This window comes from Empidonax traillii, unplaced genomic scaffold (genome assembly GCF_003031625.1).
Source record: "Empidonax traillii isolate 1590-97213 ecotype Southwest subspecies unplaced genomic scaffold, ASM303162v1 scaffold718:size422569, whole genome shotgun sequence".
NCBI classification, from domain to species: domain Eukaryota; kingdom Metazoa; phylum Chordata; class Aves; order Passeriformes; family Tyrannidae; genus Empidonax; species Empidonax traillii.
Genome location: NW_020955911.1, coordinates 142,408 through 159,485, shown reverse-complemented (window position 1 = coordinate 159,485; position 17,078 = coordinate 142,408). Strand labels below are relative to the sequence as shown.

The 17,078-nt window shown below is 44.6% G+C and overlaps 1 protein-coding gene across 4 annotated transcripts in view; it reads left to right on the top strand.

Moving 5' to 3' along the window:
• The first annotated feature begins 4,854 nt into the window (after positions 1 to 4,854).
• PECAM1 (platelet and endothelial cell adhesion molecule 1) overlaps positions 4,855 to 17,078 on the top strand; it is a 28,882-nt gene continuing 16,658 nt past the window's right edge. The window contains exons 1-11 of one of the 4 annotated variants that reach the window (XM_027900360.1): positions 4,855 to 5,166; positions 5,324 to 5,350; positions 6,497 to 6,790; positions 7,474 to 7,773; positions 7,887 to 8,156; positions 8,521 to 8,781; positions 9,606 to 9,887; positions 11,288 to 11,569; positions 11,958 to 12,065; positions 12,806 to 12,833; positions 16,431 to 16,501. In XM_027900360.1, coding sequence (XP_027756161.1) covers positions 5,133 to 5,166; positions 5,324 to 5,350; positions 6,497 to 6,790; positions 7,474 to 7,773; positions 7,887 to 8,156; positions 8,521 to 8,781; positions 9,606 to 9,887; positions 11,288 to 11,569; positions 11,958 to 12,065; positions 12,806 to 12,833; positions 16,431 to 16,501 — 1,957 coding nt within the window. In that variant the 5' untranslated portion in view covers positions 4,855 to 5,132. The remainder of the gene's footprint in view (positions 5,167 to 5,323; positions 5,351 to 6,496; positions 6,791 to 7,473; positions 7,774 to 7,886; positions 8,157 to 8,520; positions 8,782 to 9,605; positions 9,888 to 11,287; positions 11,570 to 11,957; positions 12,066 to 12,805; positions 12,834 to 16,430; positions 16,502 to 17,078) is intronic. The other 3 variants (XM_027900361.1, XM_027900362.1, XM_027900363.1) reach the window with 3 other exon arrangements.

Genomic DNA, 17,078 nt, shown 5'->3' with positions numbered 1-17,078 from the left:
GGGGATGGTGTCCCCTCAGAGATGGCCCTGTCCCCTCAGGGGCTGTGGAGGTGCTCACCCACCACCCAAGGCTTTTCTCTTTCTAAGAAGCTGCTTCTCCTTGTGTGTGGGCAGTGGGGAATGGTTACCCAGCAAATGAGCTGTGAATTTGGCCATACCTTTCAAAAAATGAAAGCCTGGTTGTCACCAGGATCTCTCATTTACAGCAGCTTCAATGGGGTGAGTGTGTGCAGGTTCCCTTGGGATGCACAGCCTGGGTGTCCAAAGAGGGCAAGTCCAAAGCCCTGGTTAGGGTTTGGAAGTGAATTTACTTCCATGCTGATTGTTCTCCTGGCAGGGCTGGCTGTTGACTTTGGACTGAGGTGATGTTGCTTTGTTCAGCATGTACACAGAGAGTTTGATGCCAACAGTAAGACATTGTGCGAGCTCAGAGTTCCCTTTTTATTAGACGTACGAATTTCCTGCCTGGAATTAAAGTGGCTGTACATGTAAGAAGAACTGAATAAATTTAGCAGAGAGTAATGAACATGACATTACAGAGCAGAAGCCATCCAGCCAAAACAAGTAAGTCAAAAAATCAGAAATGGAAATAATTATCACTCGGTGCTGTGACAATATTCTGCCTCAAGCGAGCAGGTGGAAGAGAATAAAACTGAGCTTTCATTCACAAGGTCAGCTCTTTCACTTGGGAATGTAAATAGTGTGATAGTGCTCTGTAGTAAGGCTGTGAAAGCCTCTCACTGTGTCTGTTCTATCACAGCCTGCCAGGGACATTTGCATTTTTCAGCAGAATGATGAAAGTTATTCCCAGCCCCATTTTCTCATCCTGAGAGGTTCTGGAGGAGCATCTGCTACAGTAGATATCTGCAGAAGGTTTGCTAGAAATCACCCTGTACTGACAGTTATGTCTGGTCATGACTTAAATGAAGGCTCTGTTTTGTCTGCAGAAAGGTTTTACTGATATAGTTGGATCCTCACTGAATAACCGTATTTTTACACTCCTTTAAAAACAGCTGTGGGAGCTACTCTGCTGTTTATTTTAACTGCTTGGTGTTTGTGAGAGGATTGTTTTCCTGGAGGACAATTAAGAGCAGAAGAGGGAAGGATCTCTTCCATGTGGATATTTAAGGTAGCTTTAAATTTCTTGCAGTGATGCTCAGGTTCTGAAGGAGAATTTTGACATAGTGCCTGGTTTTCAATTAACTGCAGTTTGCAAAGGCCACGTCAACAGGTGAAAATAACTTTTGGGCACCCAGTTTGATAACCCCAAGGTGAAATGTGGTGTGTCTGTCCTCTGAATCCTCTCCCAAAACTGGAAAAAGAAAGAAAGGATTGGGGTGGGACACAGAAAACTGGAGTTACCAATGCACTTCTCATGGGATAAATTCAGACGTCACTGCATGAAGAGCGTTCCAGAGAAATGTGTTCAGGAATTGCTGTGGGAATGCTGTGGTTGCATGGCATTCAATAAGGAAGCATAAAAACCAAGTAGCAATAATTAACTCCTGTTCTATTAAAAAGAACAGTTGCAGTGTGAAAGCCTCAGTGATATTCTGTTGTTATCTGCCCCTGGTTCCCTCAGTTGCTTTTCCGGGTTTAATTCCTGTTGCCATTTGGAGGGGGTGTTGGATACCAGTTTAATTTACTACATGTTGAATTGCACTTCTCTGCCGTGCTCATCTCCCAGCAGATGGTGCCATTGTGAAATGCAATTTATTCCCAGGTGCACAAACTGGCAGTCCAGAGTCTCTGTAAATTGTAGAACTTCCAGACTCCTGGAAAAAAAAGGCAGTGTTAATGTCTTTATTGTACTCTGTAAATATTCAAATCCATGGAGAAAAAAATAAGTTTTAGTTCTTCTTTGGGGAGGTATAAAGAGACACTTTTAAAACAAAGAGTAGTGACTCAAGTGTCCCACAATCAAGAGAAAACACTATGCCCTGAAAATAAATGTAGAAAGAACTTGTTTCATTCCCAGTTTACCAGGGATTTGTCCAGACTTGTGTAAACAGCAATGTTTGTCATAGTTCTATTATCTATGAGCATACTGAAACAGGAATTTAGAACTGAGCAAAACAGCTCCCAGCTGCAAGAAATCAAAATAATTTCGTGATTATCTGTGTCATGAATGGGGGGGACTAGAAATCAGAGCTGCTTTTTCGGTCTTGGTTTAGTTACTGGAAAACTTGTGTTGACTTCAGTGTAGATGGACCCAGACCTCTGAATTTGTAGAGCTTTTAAAATAAAACTCAGAAAAAAACCCAAACATTTGTAGACACACCTCTGTAGCAATTAACTATTTTTAAAACCAGTGACCTCACACGAGAAATTACGTACGAGGGCTGAGATTTCTGACCCCAGAAACGTTTTTATCGGTGAGATAGAAATTCTTTGGAGGAGAAAGTGAAGCTGCCCTCAGGAACAGGCATTTGAGAGCAGGAGGCAGAGCTGAGGGGGACCCAGAACTGGCTGGGCTGGGTGTGAGGAAGTGAATTGTCAGTGCTGAGCTCCAGCAGCGCGGCCACTCTGCGCTGTCCCGGACAGCACATGGAAACAACCAGCTGCCTTTCCTGTCAGGAGGCACTGCCTGAAAACACTGTGTTTGCAGAGGGAAAAATTTGAAAATCTTATTCAGCATTTTTCCCCTTAGCTGGCAAAACAGGCTTTGCCTCTCGTTTCAGCTCAGCTCTGTTCGGCTGCCAGGGCTGAGGGCTCGTAGGAAATGTCGTGTGTAAGCAAGCGGTGGGGGATCCAGCCAGCAGAAAGTGGGAATTCCCGCAGGAGGTTTCGTGTTGAAGGGCCCAGTTCGTTGGCAGCAGATGAAATGTGATGATTCCCACGGGTTTCAAAGGGCATTGGGTCGGATTAGAATGATTTATTCTGTCTGCTGCATTTCGGAGGTCAGTCCTGCTTTTCCTGTAAATAGAGATAGGGATTGAATAGAGTTCTATATATGATGTATATTAGAATAAATTAGATGTTATATAACTCAGAAATAACTCCCTATCAGCTGGCTGTTAGGAAAATCTTCAGCTGTATTACTGGCACAGGTGCTTTGGGGTTTAAATTCTTTAGGTCAGTGTGATTTCCAGGGTAACCAGGGGAGATGGTTTCAAGCCGTTCTTTTGTGTTTGCAGTGTTTTCCTCTCAGGTGTCATGTTCTTTTGGCTGGAATTCCTACAGTTGAATTCACTTCTTGGATTTTGGTCAACGCCAGCGGGATTTTCCTCTGCAGGACAATGTCGAGGGTGGGCAGGAATGTGACAGTGCAATCAGCCTGTAAGATCTTCTGGAATGTGCTCCACTTTTGGCATCAAACCTTGCTCCTGAGCTGGTTCATCTTCAAAACTGGCCTTTCCACCCGAGTCTCAAACCAGCCTGGCTCTGAACTTGGCCCACACTCGCTCTCTCCTTTCTCCAGAGAAACCTTTGTCCCCCGTGGGAAAGACTGGTGTGGTTTTGCTGAGCTTTTTACATTGTCCTGAATTATTTTCTGGGGAAAGGAGGGAAGGGGAAAATCTCCTTCCTTCCCAGTTGTTTGTTACCAATAGCAAGGGTTGATCTACCTTTGTTCTCCACCTGCCACGTGTCCTCCTGGCCTTTTCCTCTACCTGTCCCTGGAGACCATTGTTGGCCACCGGCCAAACCCCCCGTCCTTTGTTGGTGATGCTTTTCCAACAGCCTGGGCTGAGCAGAACAAACACTGGTGGTAGTTAATGGCTTGGCTTTTAGTCATTAATTGCCGTGGCTATTGTGCCATTCTGTGAAACAGCCAGAGAGGTGCTTGTTCACCACTGGTGCATTGTTAACCAGATGAGTGTTTTCCTTCTGCTTCCCTTTGCAAAATGCCCTGCTTATGTGCGTAACAATCCACACTTACAGCTTTAAAATATTGATTTTTTGGGAGGGAAAAATACAGTTTTCGTTTACCCCAGGAGAAAAAAAAAAAAAAAAAAGGATTTCATGTAAGTGAAGCTCATGAGAATTGTCTGGTTTATAGATTTCTGTGAGCGTATTTTGTGTTGTTTTACACAGTGTTTTAACAAGCTTGGAAAATGTTGCTGGGATTAAAGGAAAGCATTGACTCTGTCTACAAAGGAGAGAAGACATTAAGAGTTGAACACTCAATTTTCAAGAATAACTAAATCACTGTTTGGGGAGTTCTGGGACACACAACTCCAGACTCACTTTTTGAAGGGCATAACTTCAACTCTCTTTGTCAAACCTGTGGACTGAGTCGCTGTTCAGGATGGGAATGGCTTAAGCCTGACTTAAAAGGGGGCTGATATGGTGAGAAAGGAATATCCTGAGCCACTGAGAAGTGTGCCCCGTTTCAGATTGTGCCGGTGCTGCTGCAGATTTCTGCTGAGAATTGAAACTCCAACCAGTTCTTCTTCTTGTGGGGTGTAAGGTTTGTGCTTTTGCAGGCTTTGCACTGTTCTAACTGCATAAAATAAAATCTGCTGTAGATCCATGTTTCTGATATATGATGGTAGTGTGAGAGATCTGCCTATCCATATTCTGGTTTCTCTGATTTCTGAGATAATTTGAATTTATTGTGCACCCTACAGCCACGGCGAAGATGGGACACCTAAATATGGATGTAAAGGGGAAAAATGGGTAATTATGTCCATCTATTCACCGTGTCAGGATGAAGGGAAATCTTTGCTCAACAATCTGCTGCGTTCAAGTAGCAAAGGTGATTTGTGTTCCTAAGTGGTTAATCGTGACTTAAAAATACCCCTATTGACAGGAACTGCGGGATAAATATCATTGGAACTTCTTGTTTTTTTAATACAGCTTAAGAAATTAAACAAAGCAAACGCATTTGGTGGCGCCCTCAGGAAAAGTCCAGTCACTTCCTGACCAGTAATCTGCCTGGGAGCAGCAGATAGATTCTCATTGTTTGCCATTTCCAGTTTCCAGTAATGGGAACGATTACTTGATCCAGCCAGTTTGCTGTGGAGGAACCTGGGATAACTTACAGATCTTCATGGCAAATTTCAATCGGCTTCCATAAAAACGCCAAGGGATTAAAGGCCAGAAGGTGGTTTTTGGTACCTGGAGGCGTCACCTCTGATGATGAATATTGTTTGATTTGTGGGGTTGAGTGTCTGTCCTTCAGGAACGAGATGTATCTTGCTCTTCTGGTGATTTTCTTGCAGTGTAAGTTTGGTAACTTAAATCTCTGCTGGGTACCTGTGGTTTTGGTTTGTCTGAGGAGGGGGATTTGGGGAGGGTTTTTTTAACAGTTTCACACGTTGCTGTCTCTCAGTCTGCAAGCTTTGAAAACAACATTTCTTTTTTTTTTTTTCCCCTCCAGGTTCAGAACTTTACGCTCAGGATAAAGGTAAAGAATTATAATTTTGGTGTGGGGTTGTTTGTTTTTTTTTTTCACATGCAAATTTAAAATAACTAATTTAATTCCTAATTAATTAACTAATTCCTCTGTTGTTGGTGTGCCTTTGTAACAGAGTTTATTTGGGTTTGCTGTCCGATATCTCAGTATGAAATTTGGCCATATGAAAAATAAAAGGTATTGCTTGGTGGTGTTTCTTGGTGCAGTGTTTAAATGAGGGATGTGCTGCTCTATCTTCATGAATGTTTTAGTGAAATCTTTCCTGGAGTAATTTGCTTTCCAGAGGTGTGAAAGAGGTGGGAGAGAAAATCAGCATTTTGGTTTTTAGGTATTTAAAAAAGCCTCCCATGCCCAAGGAGGGAGGATAAAATTACAGAATATAAGTTAAGGGCACTTTCTCCTGCTCTTGCCAGGGAATTGGTCAGTTGAGCAGAGTTAAGAACTCTAAAGGAACTCTTTAACCTTTTCATCTCGCTGACTCCCAGCACGTACACTCCTCCTGCTTCCCTTTTTCCATCACCAGGGACAAAAGTTTGCTGCTTCTTGTCATATGGTTTATTCACATGCAAAAAAAATGACAATTTTTGCACTGGTTTTATGCCCAAAACTCTCTCTAGAGAGGGCACATAAATAGGTGGTGAGTGTACAGGGCAAGGGGCTTCTTTAGATGCAGGAAAGTTTTCCTTTCTAGTAGCAAATTTCTAATGTAAATCCTGACCAAAACGGGCATGACCCAAAAAAGTGTAAGTTCTGAAGGAAGGGAAAATGAATGAACTCACAGATCTTTTCTCTCTGCTTGTTCTTCCAGCTGTGTGAGTAAAAATATTAATTATACCAAGATTATGACATTTACAACATTTAAGCTACAAGTTATTTATCATTATAAACAGAATATATTTCTCTACACATATACATGTATACATAAATACTATTATGAACTTTGTTTCTAAATATGCTTATTAATTTTGTATATAAATCATATAAATTACTTTGTGTATAAATTACAACATTCCTGTCAAATACAATGTCAAATTTTGTAATTAATTTTTGTGATGAAAATGTAGCGACTTGAGATAGCAGTGTTGTGTTTGGAGTAAATAAATGTAACTTTCTTTTTTTTTTTTTCCCTCTATCAAGTTTTTACTTTCAACACGGTTGAAATCAAGGTTCAGCCATCTGTCAAAGTGAGGAATGGAGCTCCCATGTCAATCATCTGCCACGCTGACATCAGCAAAAGCGCCGATTTCCAGCTGAGATACAATTTCACGATTTTTAAGGACCGCAAGCTCGTGTTCATGACTGTGGCAGACACGGGAGAGGCACGGTATGAGATCCCCGTGGCCAGGTCATCAGACACGGGGGACTATCAGTGCACGGTGAGAGCAGAGAAAAAGACACGGTCAAGTGACCCCGTCCACGTTTGGGTGGCAGGTGAGTGCTCTTTCAAAGGTGGCAAAAAAACAAACCCCAACCTGCCAGGGGAAGTAATAATGGTCAGTGCTCAGTAGGATATCTTGCAAAGGGATTTTTGTCCATTTTATCCATTTTATCCACAGCACTTCAGGAGAGTTTAGTACTAAACCCTCGTGGACTCGTGACCCCAGTGACAGTCAGGAACAGTCTGTGCCCCCTGTGCCACCTTCCCCGCTGCCCTGAGCCTCTGTGCCCTAGCCTAGAGGAAATGTTAGCTGTGAAAGCTTGTGCCCATTCCCAGAAACATGATGGAGGGTAGGCAGATCCCTGGAAATGCTGGAAACAAGGTGCAGAAATGCTCAGCCTGCGGCAGCCACTGCCAAAGGAGCGTCAGCTCTGCTTTTGCAGACAGTGTTGTATCAGTTTTATTCTTTCATCTCTAGTGAGAACAGGGGCCACCTCCATCCTTACTCGTTCTAGCCTTGTGTTCTTGACTGCAAGTGACAGTTTTCCCCTTGGAAAAGCAATTTGGAAAGAATTTGTTCAGCATTAAGTAGGTACCGGGTGGTCTTCAAAATCTTGGTTCCTGCAAAGTATTTGCATCTGTTAATTAGCATAAATCATCACCACAGTCACCAGAGACAGCGTTTCTTCCAGGATTATGCAATGTTCTCTTTTCTTTCCTTGCCTTCTGGTGTAAGGAATGACCAAGCCAATCCTGACTGCTGACAAGAGGGATGTTTTGGAGGGCGAAGTTGTGAAGTTACGTTGTGAGCTGCCCGAAGAAGAACCCCCTTTACTGTTCTGCTTCCGGAAGACAAAGATGAATTCAACGCCCAAAGAAACCTGTGTACCTGAGTCTTACACCAACTTCTCCGAACTGGAGGTTTCTGTTGAAGAAGGAGACCATATTTTACAGTTTGACTGCTTTGGTAGGAGAAATGTAAAGCTTGAATGGGAAGAGTCAGCACGGAGCAACAAAACCTTCGTTACGGTCAGGGGTGAGTTGCTTGGCTTTCCTTTTGACATTTGTTTTGCTTGCTACAGTTAAAATTGGGCCAGGCCTTTCTATTTGTATGTGGTTATCTGCATGTTTATGTGTATCCTCTTGCAGAACCTTTTATAAAGCCCACTCTGACCACTGTGCCCTCCAGTAATGTCACAGAAGGAGACCAAATACAGTTTGAGTGCTCCACTGCCGTGGTTCGAATGCGGGACCTCGAGATCATCCTCCAGAAAAACAAAACAATCCTGAACAGTGTCCAGGATAAGAAGCTTCTGAGATACTCTACAGTAGCTACTCTAGAGGACAGTGGGGAATACCTGTGTAAGGTGGAGCAAGGGGGAGCATCTAAAACCACCAAACTGAATGTTGTTGTGTCAGGTAAAACCTCTGTTCGTCTCAGATTTTCCTCAGTGTATTGATATTTAAATTTAAATTTGCTAGAACTCAAGACCCAAGTGTAGCCTCCAGATCCAAGTGTAAATTTTCTTGAAGTTAAAGGCTTTTTAGATTTTATTTTCTGATTTTCTTCTACCAGTACCCCCCAACTAAAATAACATCCTCAAATAACACGTGAAAAGTGGTTCCAAGTGGTTGCTGAGTTTCTGTTTTCCCTGAAAATATAATAATATTGAAACAACGTGTTTTTTTCATTCCCAGATTGTGTCCTTCATTCTGTATGTGTTAAACATTCCTATTCTTTCAGGCTCAATTGGAATGAATTAGTTCTCTTTTTATCTTGCAGAGTTATTCCCCAAGCCAACACTGATTGCCTCTATGACTAAGCTGGATAAGAATAAAGAGTTAATTTTGAATTGCAGCATTAATGGTTTTCAGAAAGCGAACTTCTCTATCCTACGGAAAAATTCCAATGGAGACATCCCACTGAAAAGTTCTCAGAGCTTAAAAATGAGAGTTAATGTGAATGATACTGGCTCTTACACCTGCAAAGCTGAAGTAAAAGGAATAGTCAAGGAGAGCAGACCTGTAAGGATTAATGTTTATGGTGAGTTGATACAGAATCAGTCTCTGGTCCATGAACTCGCAGGGTGTCTCTCAGTTCTTACAACACTCATTTCTGGGAGATGTGCTCGTCATCTTCCTCTGCAGAGGATTAGGTGTGTCATGATCTAATCCAGTCAGGCTTTTCCAGGGCTGGCCCTGGAGAGAAGGGAGCTGGCATGGCTTGCTGCTGCTCCCTTGGTTCTGCTGGGTGCCAGGTAAATTCACTCATTACCATTTGCAGGAGCGAGAACTGTTCTGCAAATCTCTCACTCCTCAGTTTGGCCTGAAATTCTGACAGTGTCTGCCTTGAATTCCTCTCCCTGACTCTCCAGGCAGAAACCAGGAGAACCAGAGGTCATCTGGTTAGCTCTGCTCCAGAAAAGCTGATTAGCAGCACTCTAGTCCCTTCCCTCTCATGGAACAAGCTCAGGTGGTTCTCCAGCCTGGGAAGGGGATGAAGTGGGTTGTGACTGATGAGGTGCTGCACGGTCCATCTCAGGCCATACCTGCAATGTGACACTTGGTCCCTGGGTCAGAATTAGTTCTGGAGTTTGGGTGATCCCCAGCTGTGTCACTCCTCCTTTGTCTTTCTTCCCATCCTCCCTGCCTGCTGTTTAATTCACAGCCACATGTTCCATTACCTGCATTATTGACTTGGTCAAGTTCCCCCATTTCTGTTCTATCGACAAGGAAGAGCTTCCCAGTAAAGCACGTGCAAACTAGATAAAAATTGTGTATTTAAATACTTCCTATGAAATAATATGGTGTCTTTTGCCCTTCTGCAGTGCAATTTTCAACAATTTTTTCCTTTCATTCCCCTTTCAGCCCCGGTTTCCAAGCCAACTCTTTCCGTCGCCGGGGGTTTGCCCGAGGTGGTGCTGGGGAATCCCCTGCAGCTCATCTGCCACTCGGTGATGGGGACGCCCCCCAAAACCTTCAGGTTCTACAAAGGGGATGAAGTTGAGAAAACAGTCATTAATGACACGTATGCCACCTTCTTGGATGAAAATATTAGGCTGAATGACAGGAGGGGTTACAGATGTGACGCTCGAAATAACCACTCCAGCGGTGTGAAAAGCAGCGACGTCCTGAACGTCACAGTAATTGGTAAGTCTGCTCAATTCTTCTTCTTCTTCTTCTTGTCTGATGTCACATTTAGAGTTTGAAACTGTGGCAGCAAATGATGGACTAAGCAAAATGGATGGGAAATGTTTCCAAATTGTTGCTCACTTGAATTAAAAATGGTTGCTGGTCAGAGCACTGTAGTGCAGGAGCAGAGCGGGTCTGTTCTTGACCTTTCAAAAAGAAGAGGTAATTTCTCTCTGCCAAGGAGTTTTCAGTTTTGTGTCCTGGCTTGAACCTAAATTCTGTTGGTTTTAAAAAGATAAACTTGTGGTTAATAGGCTGGTTTCCCTCTGAGTTTCGACATGGAGTTGTGTATGATTTGAACAGATACATCCAGAATAATTGGGTTTATTCTGATTATTGCACAGTGAAGGGATGTGCTCCCCATTCACTGAGCTCCCAAAAAGGGCTTTTCATACAGTACTGGCACTCCCACACACTATAGCAGCAGGACCCACCTTAAGTTCATCAGTTCCACCATTTACTAACTCTAGAGAGGAGCTGAGTGATAAAAACTCTAGAGAGATTTATCCAGGGAGATTAAAAGTCAAGGTGGTTTGAGATAACAAGGTACAAATATACAAACACAAAGTATAATCTTAATCCATTAACAAGTGGTGTTTCTCTGCTGGAACTGGTGTATCCCAGCTGTTAGAGCTGTGGTGCAGGATTGATTGTGGCACTGTTTGGAAGTTGTGAATAGAGTCATGTTTTGGAGCCTGGTGAGCCAATCTTCCCCAGTCTGCCACTGCTGAGGTGGTGGCTTTGAATTCTCTGTATTCTGTCCTTTCTGTCTATACCAGATCTGGAAAAGCACTACAGTTTGTGCAAATGCAAACTGACTTTCCTCATTGTGTTTGCCATATTCTGTTAAACCACTGGAATTAGGGACTGGCTTGGAAAATTCGGTCCATTATCTGCTGATACCCACTATTGTGTATGAAAGGTTACAAGAATACAGTTACCACACAGTTAGCATGAAATAGCACAACTCTACATAGCTATGAAAGCACAGCTACATCAACTGAACCATCATTATTTGCACTATTGGACAGCTGAGTGTGTTATTTCTGGAAATGAAATAGTTTGTAGGCTGGGGCTGGAGTGGCATCCGAAGGATTTTAAGGAAAGTGACTGACTGACCCCTGGGGAATGGATATAATTTCCTCCTGTGCCTGCTTTGTTTCTTTGTCGTGCCCTCTCTATTTCTGGGTGTATCAAAATATTTACTGGGGGATGGTGTCTGTCAGAGAGTGTTTGGGAAGATTAACACTGTGCATTCAGTCTCTGTTTAACCAAGCATTAAGGCAAGCACAATAGTTTAGCATCAAAGTTCCTCCTAACAGTGCTAATATTTGCTTTCTCTATGCCTTGCTCTGCAGTGCCAGTCAGGGATGCCAGCCTGGGCAGTGTCCCCTACAGAGAAGTGGAAGATGGCAGCGAGACCGCTTTTCTCTGCTCGGTCAGAGAAGGCTCTTGGCCAATCCTGTTCAGGTTTTTTAAAAAAACTGACCGTGAGGTTCTTCTGTTTGAAAAAGTGGAGCATGCAGACAGAGCCATGTGGCACAAGAAGACAATGAAGAGGCAGGACACGGGGACATATTATTGTGTGGCCTCTAACAGAGCCAATGTGGACGTGAGGAGCCGCCCCATCACCATCAGTGGTGAGTGGTTAATCTGCCTCCCCCGTCCTCCTGTCAGGTGAGCTCATCTCATCTGGGCTGTTCCTGAGTGTAGCTCCCTGACTTGCTTTTGTTCCACCCCTGTCAGGAGTTGAACAGAGAGATCTCTTTATAAAAACAGAGGAAAGTTTAAGGGATGCTCAAAAGCCAAAGGGGCAGATGCAAACTGAAAGCAACCCCTGGTTGTGCTGAGGTTTTGGTCACTAGTGGAGGCTCACCGGTGACCTTTGCATGCAAGGCCCCTCAGAGTTCTTCCCTGGGGTGTAAGAAGTAGGATTTGTAGTAAAATGAAAGGTCAGGAACTGCAGAAGCTGGTAATGTTGGCCTATCACAGTAAATAGTCTCTTAAACGTGTTTTTCTTGTTTCCAGTCATCTTGGCAGCTTGGAAGAAAGGAGTCATCGCTGCCCTGGTCCTGGTCACCGTTGCAGGAGCAGCAGCACTTGCCCTGTGGTGGTTTTTGCGCAAGAAGAAAAAGGGTAAGGAATGGTTCCCTTCTCCCTTTGGTGACAAATGTACTCCAGTTAAACCTGCATTTGTGTCAGAAGCAAAGGGTTGTGGGGGAGACTGAACACAATTTAAAAAAACTAAAAATCTGCTTAGAAATGCCAGGTGACCCAAATTATAGCTGCGAGTGTGCTGAGGCTTTTCAGGTACATTGGGCAGATGCAGCCCTAGGTGTGGATCAGTCCTGGGCAGTGAAGAGGCAGATAGGGCCTGAGGAGGCTTTTGATCCCTCACAGAGCTAGAAAAATTTGATTTGGGGTCCCAGCTCAGGTGTAACTGAGGTGCTTCTCTAGTCCTCATGAAATAAATTTAGATTATTTGGTTGTGGGATTGTTTCTTTTTCCTTCCCACACTGTAATATGGTTTTCTTTAGGGATTTGTCTTTTATCATTAAGGTATTTTTTCAGATCTTGTTCTTTCAGAATATAAATAAACCTGGTTTATCCTGTGATATGCAGTACATTGCAAATTATTTGGGAAAATCTGAAGCATCTGGATGTCCCAGACTGCTTAAATTTGCCATGGTAAAATCTTAGTTCTTTTAGGTTTAGGATCTTGGGTTCTCTGAAGGAAACATTAATTTTGTGATTGCCAGGAGAAATTATTCTTACATGATTAAATAATTGCTCTATCTTTGTTTAGATGTTTACTTTTAAATCCTTTACTTGTGCAACCCACTAATAGATGCCTTTTTTTTTTTTCTTCTGTCAAGCTAAAGGACCATCCATGGAGATGTCTGGGTAAGATGTCTTGCTGTCTTGGTTTCGGCTGGGATAGAGTTAATTTTCTCCTTAGTAGCTGGTACAGTGCTGAGTTTTGGATTTACTGGGAGGATAACGTTGCTAACACTGATGTTTTAGCTGTCAGTGCTTACTTTAACTCCAGGACGTTTCAGTTTGCCCTGCTCTGCCCACCAGCAGGGGCACAAGCATGGCCAGGACTGCTGACCCAAACTGGCCAAAGGGACATTCCACACCATAGAGCATCATGGCCAGTGTAGAAACTGGGGGGGGATTGTCTGGGGGACACTGCTGGGGAATTGTCTGGGGGACACTGCTCAGTCTGGGATGGGCTGGGCATCGGGCACAGGGTGGGCACCAATTGTACTGGGCATCACTTGTTGCACTTGTGTTTTATTCCTCTCTCTCTTCCTTTATAATTATTATTATTATTGTGGTGATTGTTGCTGTTATTATTATATTTTACTTTATTTTGATCATTAAACTGTTCTTATCTCAACCCATGGGTTTTACCTTTTTCCAGTGCTCCTCCCCATCCCACTGGGGGCAGGGTGGGCTGGGGCAGAGCGAGTGACGTGCTGTGTGATGCTTCGCTGCCAGCTGGGTTTAAAGCATGACAGTCCTTTTTGGAGCTCAGAGTGGGACTCTCAGAGTTAAACCCAGATCTGACCAGTGCACGTTGGAACAAATTTGTTCCAAGCATTCATCAGTTTAACAGCCAGCTGTCACGATGTGGATTTATTTGCTCTTAGAGTTGTGCTTGTTCTCAGAGCTGGGTGTGAACACCTCACTTGCACTTACAGGGAACGCTGCCCTCCCTGTTGCGTTTCTTGCCATTGGGGGCTGGGCTGAGGTGATTGTTTTGTTCTGCTTTGTGACCCTCATTTACGAGGCGATGGAATCGCTGGTGATCGCTCACCTGGCCGCGTCCTCAGCGCCGCTGTCACCTGTGTGCTGGGGAGACACCTATTGGGAATTATCCACAATTACACCTGTTCCCTTTCTCCTCGGAGAGCCAGCCTATGGACACAGCTTCCCACAGCTTCCCTTTCTTCTCCAGCCCAATTACAAAAGTGCTTGAGAGCTTTGAAGATTTTGCATCGACTTGGGGTGTTGGAACCACCGTGGTCCTGTTGGCAGGAAGCAGAGTGTTGCTGAGTGTGTGGTTCAGATCTTGTTTAGGGTTAGGCAATTATTTGCAGCCTCTGCAACCCCCGGGACAGGCACTGGGGCTGCTCCAACTCCCACAACAAGCACAGTGGCCACGACAGACATTGTGGCTACTCAATCCCTGGCTACTCAAAGCCTGTGACAACTCACCCCACCGACAGGTGATGCAGCTGAATCAAAGGACCAACCCCTGTGTGTGTGTTGCCCCTGTTCACAAGGAGAAATGGGCAGGAAAGACAGCTGGTTTAATAAAGGAGGATGGAGCAAGGCCACAACAGGAACAGGAGGAAGAGGCAGAACACGAGACAACCTCTCAATCCCCATCCCTGAGTGAGCGGTGGGATATGCAGGAAGATTTCAACCATCATCCAGGTGAGCACGTTATTCCCTGGCTGCTCTGATGCTGAGATAATGGGACTAGTGCTGAGGAATTAAAGGGTAGGGAAGCCAAGCAGCTGGGATCATTTTCTAGGGAAGGGTGCATTGATGAGGTCATTGGAAGAGCAACACAAGTCCTCAACCTCTGGAGGCAACTCTTGTCAAGCGTGAAGGAAAGGTATCCCTTCCAGGAAGATGTTCTGTGTTACCCAGGCAAGTGGACCATGATGGAGAGAGGTGCCCAGTACCTGAGGGAATTACAGATAACTTATGACCCAGACAACACAAGGTTACTCAGAGATCCAGGTGAAGTCTGATGTGCACAAACCACGTGTCAGAAACTTGTCCAGAGTGCACCATTGTCGTGCACCAACTCACTGGCAGTGATGGCCTGGAGAGACAAAGAGGCACCACTGGTGGATGAAGTGGCTTCACCAACCCAGCAGTACAGAGAAAATCTCTCTTCCTCCCTTGCCTCTGCTGTGGAGAAGCTGGTGGAGCAACCCAGAGTGGGTAGATTGTACCCCTACGTGTACAGTCCAGCATCTCAGCTATTGACAGTAAATGCCCTCTTGCTCCAGAGAGAGAATGCAGAGGGTTACACCACAGGGGACCCTGAGAGAGCACCCCAGAGAGGACATGAGGAAAAGGGATGGGAATTCTCCCTGGACCCTAGAGGGTACATGGCTTGCAAGGGAAGATGACAAATGGGGGTTCCTCCAGGAAAGTTGCTGCTCTGATCTGCAATGGGCAGCTCCTTGGGGTGGAAGGGCTGAGCTTACTCCTGACTCTATGGAAAGGAATTCTAACCCGTTTTTACAAGCAGCAAGTGGATAATCCTATGAGCAGGACTAGAGGGGCTCTGCCTCCAGCCAGGTGGAGAAGAGGCACAGCCTTGTTTACTAAAGCGTGTGGAGCAGATGCCTGGAATGTCAACCCCCCGGGACTGGGAGGCTCTAGTAGGTCCTGGTGCACAGTGTGCCCTGATGCCATCAGGGGCAGAACCCAGTTGTGTTTCTGGAGAGGGACCCCAACAGACTGTACTGTGGCTGAAATCAGCCTGGCTGGGCAGGTGTGGCAGAAGCCTCCAGTTTGAGTAGCCCAGAGGCTCCGGGGGCTTTAACTCTGGGGAGAGGGGATTTGAAGGAGCCAGAGGAGCAGTGGTGGCTGTCAGTGCAGCAGCCTTGGAGACCGAGGACATGAAGTGGCTCCCCTGTCCCAGCTATCAGAGGACCCTCCTGCTGTGGGGCTGCTGAAGGTTGAAGGACAGCAGGTGCTGAGCAGTGAAGGTTGAAGGACAGCAGGTGCTGAGCACTGGAAGTTGAAGGACAGCAGGTGCTGAGCGCTGTCCCGATGACACAGCCAGGAGGTGCCATCGCTGCTCAGGGACTGGCTGGGCATCACTTGTTGTTCTTGGTTTTCATTCCTCTCTCCCTCCTTTTCATTGCTATTATTATTATTATTATTATTATTATTATTATTAACTTTATTTCAATCACTGAACTGTTCTTATCTCAGCCCCTGGGTTTTACCTTTTTCCAGTCCCCCCACAGGCAGGGGAGAGGGGTGAGGAACAGCCGTGGGATATTGGGCTGCCATGTGGGATTAAACCACGACCCTTTAGGATAATGATGGAGTATTCCTGTTGAAAGGCCTGAATGTAGTTTATTATGGCACACACCTGCAGACAATAGATGGTTCTGCTTCATGTACCACCTGCTCACACAACAACAGGATGAGGAAATGCTCTAAAAATAGAAAAAAAGGCCAGCTAAGTGACATAGAAGAATGTCAGGCCTGTATTTGAATGCATTTAGATATGGAGTGGATTGAAAATACAGAGGTCTTAAAGAAGAATAATGCAATACAGAACATTTTTTACCTTGGATTTGGTTGGTGCTTCTCCTGAAGAGAAAGGCACAATCTCCATTAGCTGCAGTAGTTCAGAATATGTGGCAGTCAGCAGGGACAGTGACTGATCTTTGCACAGAATGGTGTTATTGGCTGATTGGGGATAACTGCAGCAACTTTTCTCGGTTTGTTTTTCAGCTCAGCCTTGGCTGCAAACTTGACAAATGAAAAGCTGACGAGACAGCCCAGTGATGGGGACTATTATCCAGGTAGGACATTGTGCTGTAAGACTGGTAATAAATGGGCTGAATTCAACATTTATTGAAAGTTTTGGACTTGCATAGCTGTTGTTTTTTAGGGCCCAGTTTTTTGGGGGAATACAGAGGGGTGCCAGTAACATTCTCCAAAGTGCCTTCTGTCATTTTGTCTTTGTACAGTTTTTATGAGCACGTCTCACACAAAGATTGGTTTATAACTCTCCTCAGACACTTCTCCCAGGCAGTCAATTGACAGTGTTACAGATGGAGAAATCGTGGTAAAAGAAAATTACTTTCTGGGTTTGACACAGCTGCAAGAAAATCATTGCAGAGAGGAAAATTTGAGTTGTGGCTCGTGGTCCTGTGATGTGGTCACGGGACAGAGGTGTTAACTTACATTTCATTCCAGGATCTCAAAATTCCCACTTTACAAAGATAGCTGGACATGTTATTTAGAGTACTGGACATAAACAAAATTACCCCTTGGGTGGTTTTTTTTTTTTTTAGCTGATTATTTAAAAAGCCCCATTCTTGCCACCTGTGTTACTCGAATGCCTTAGGTGTGACACCAGAAGTAGAATGGCTCATA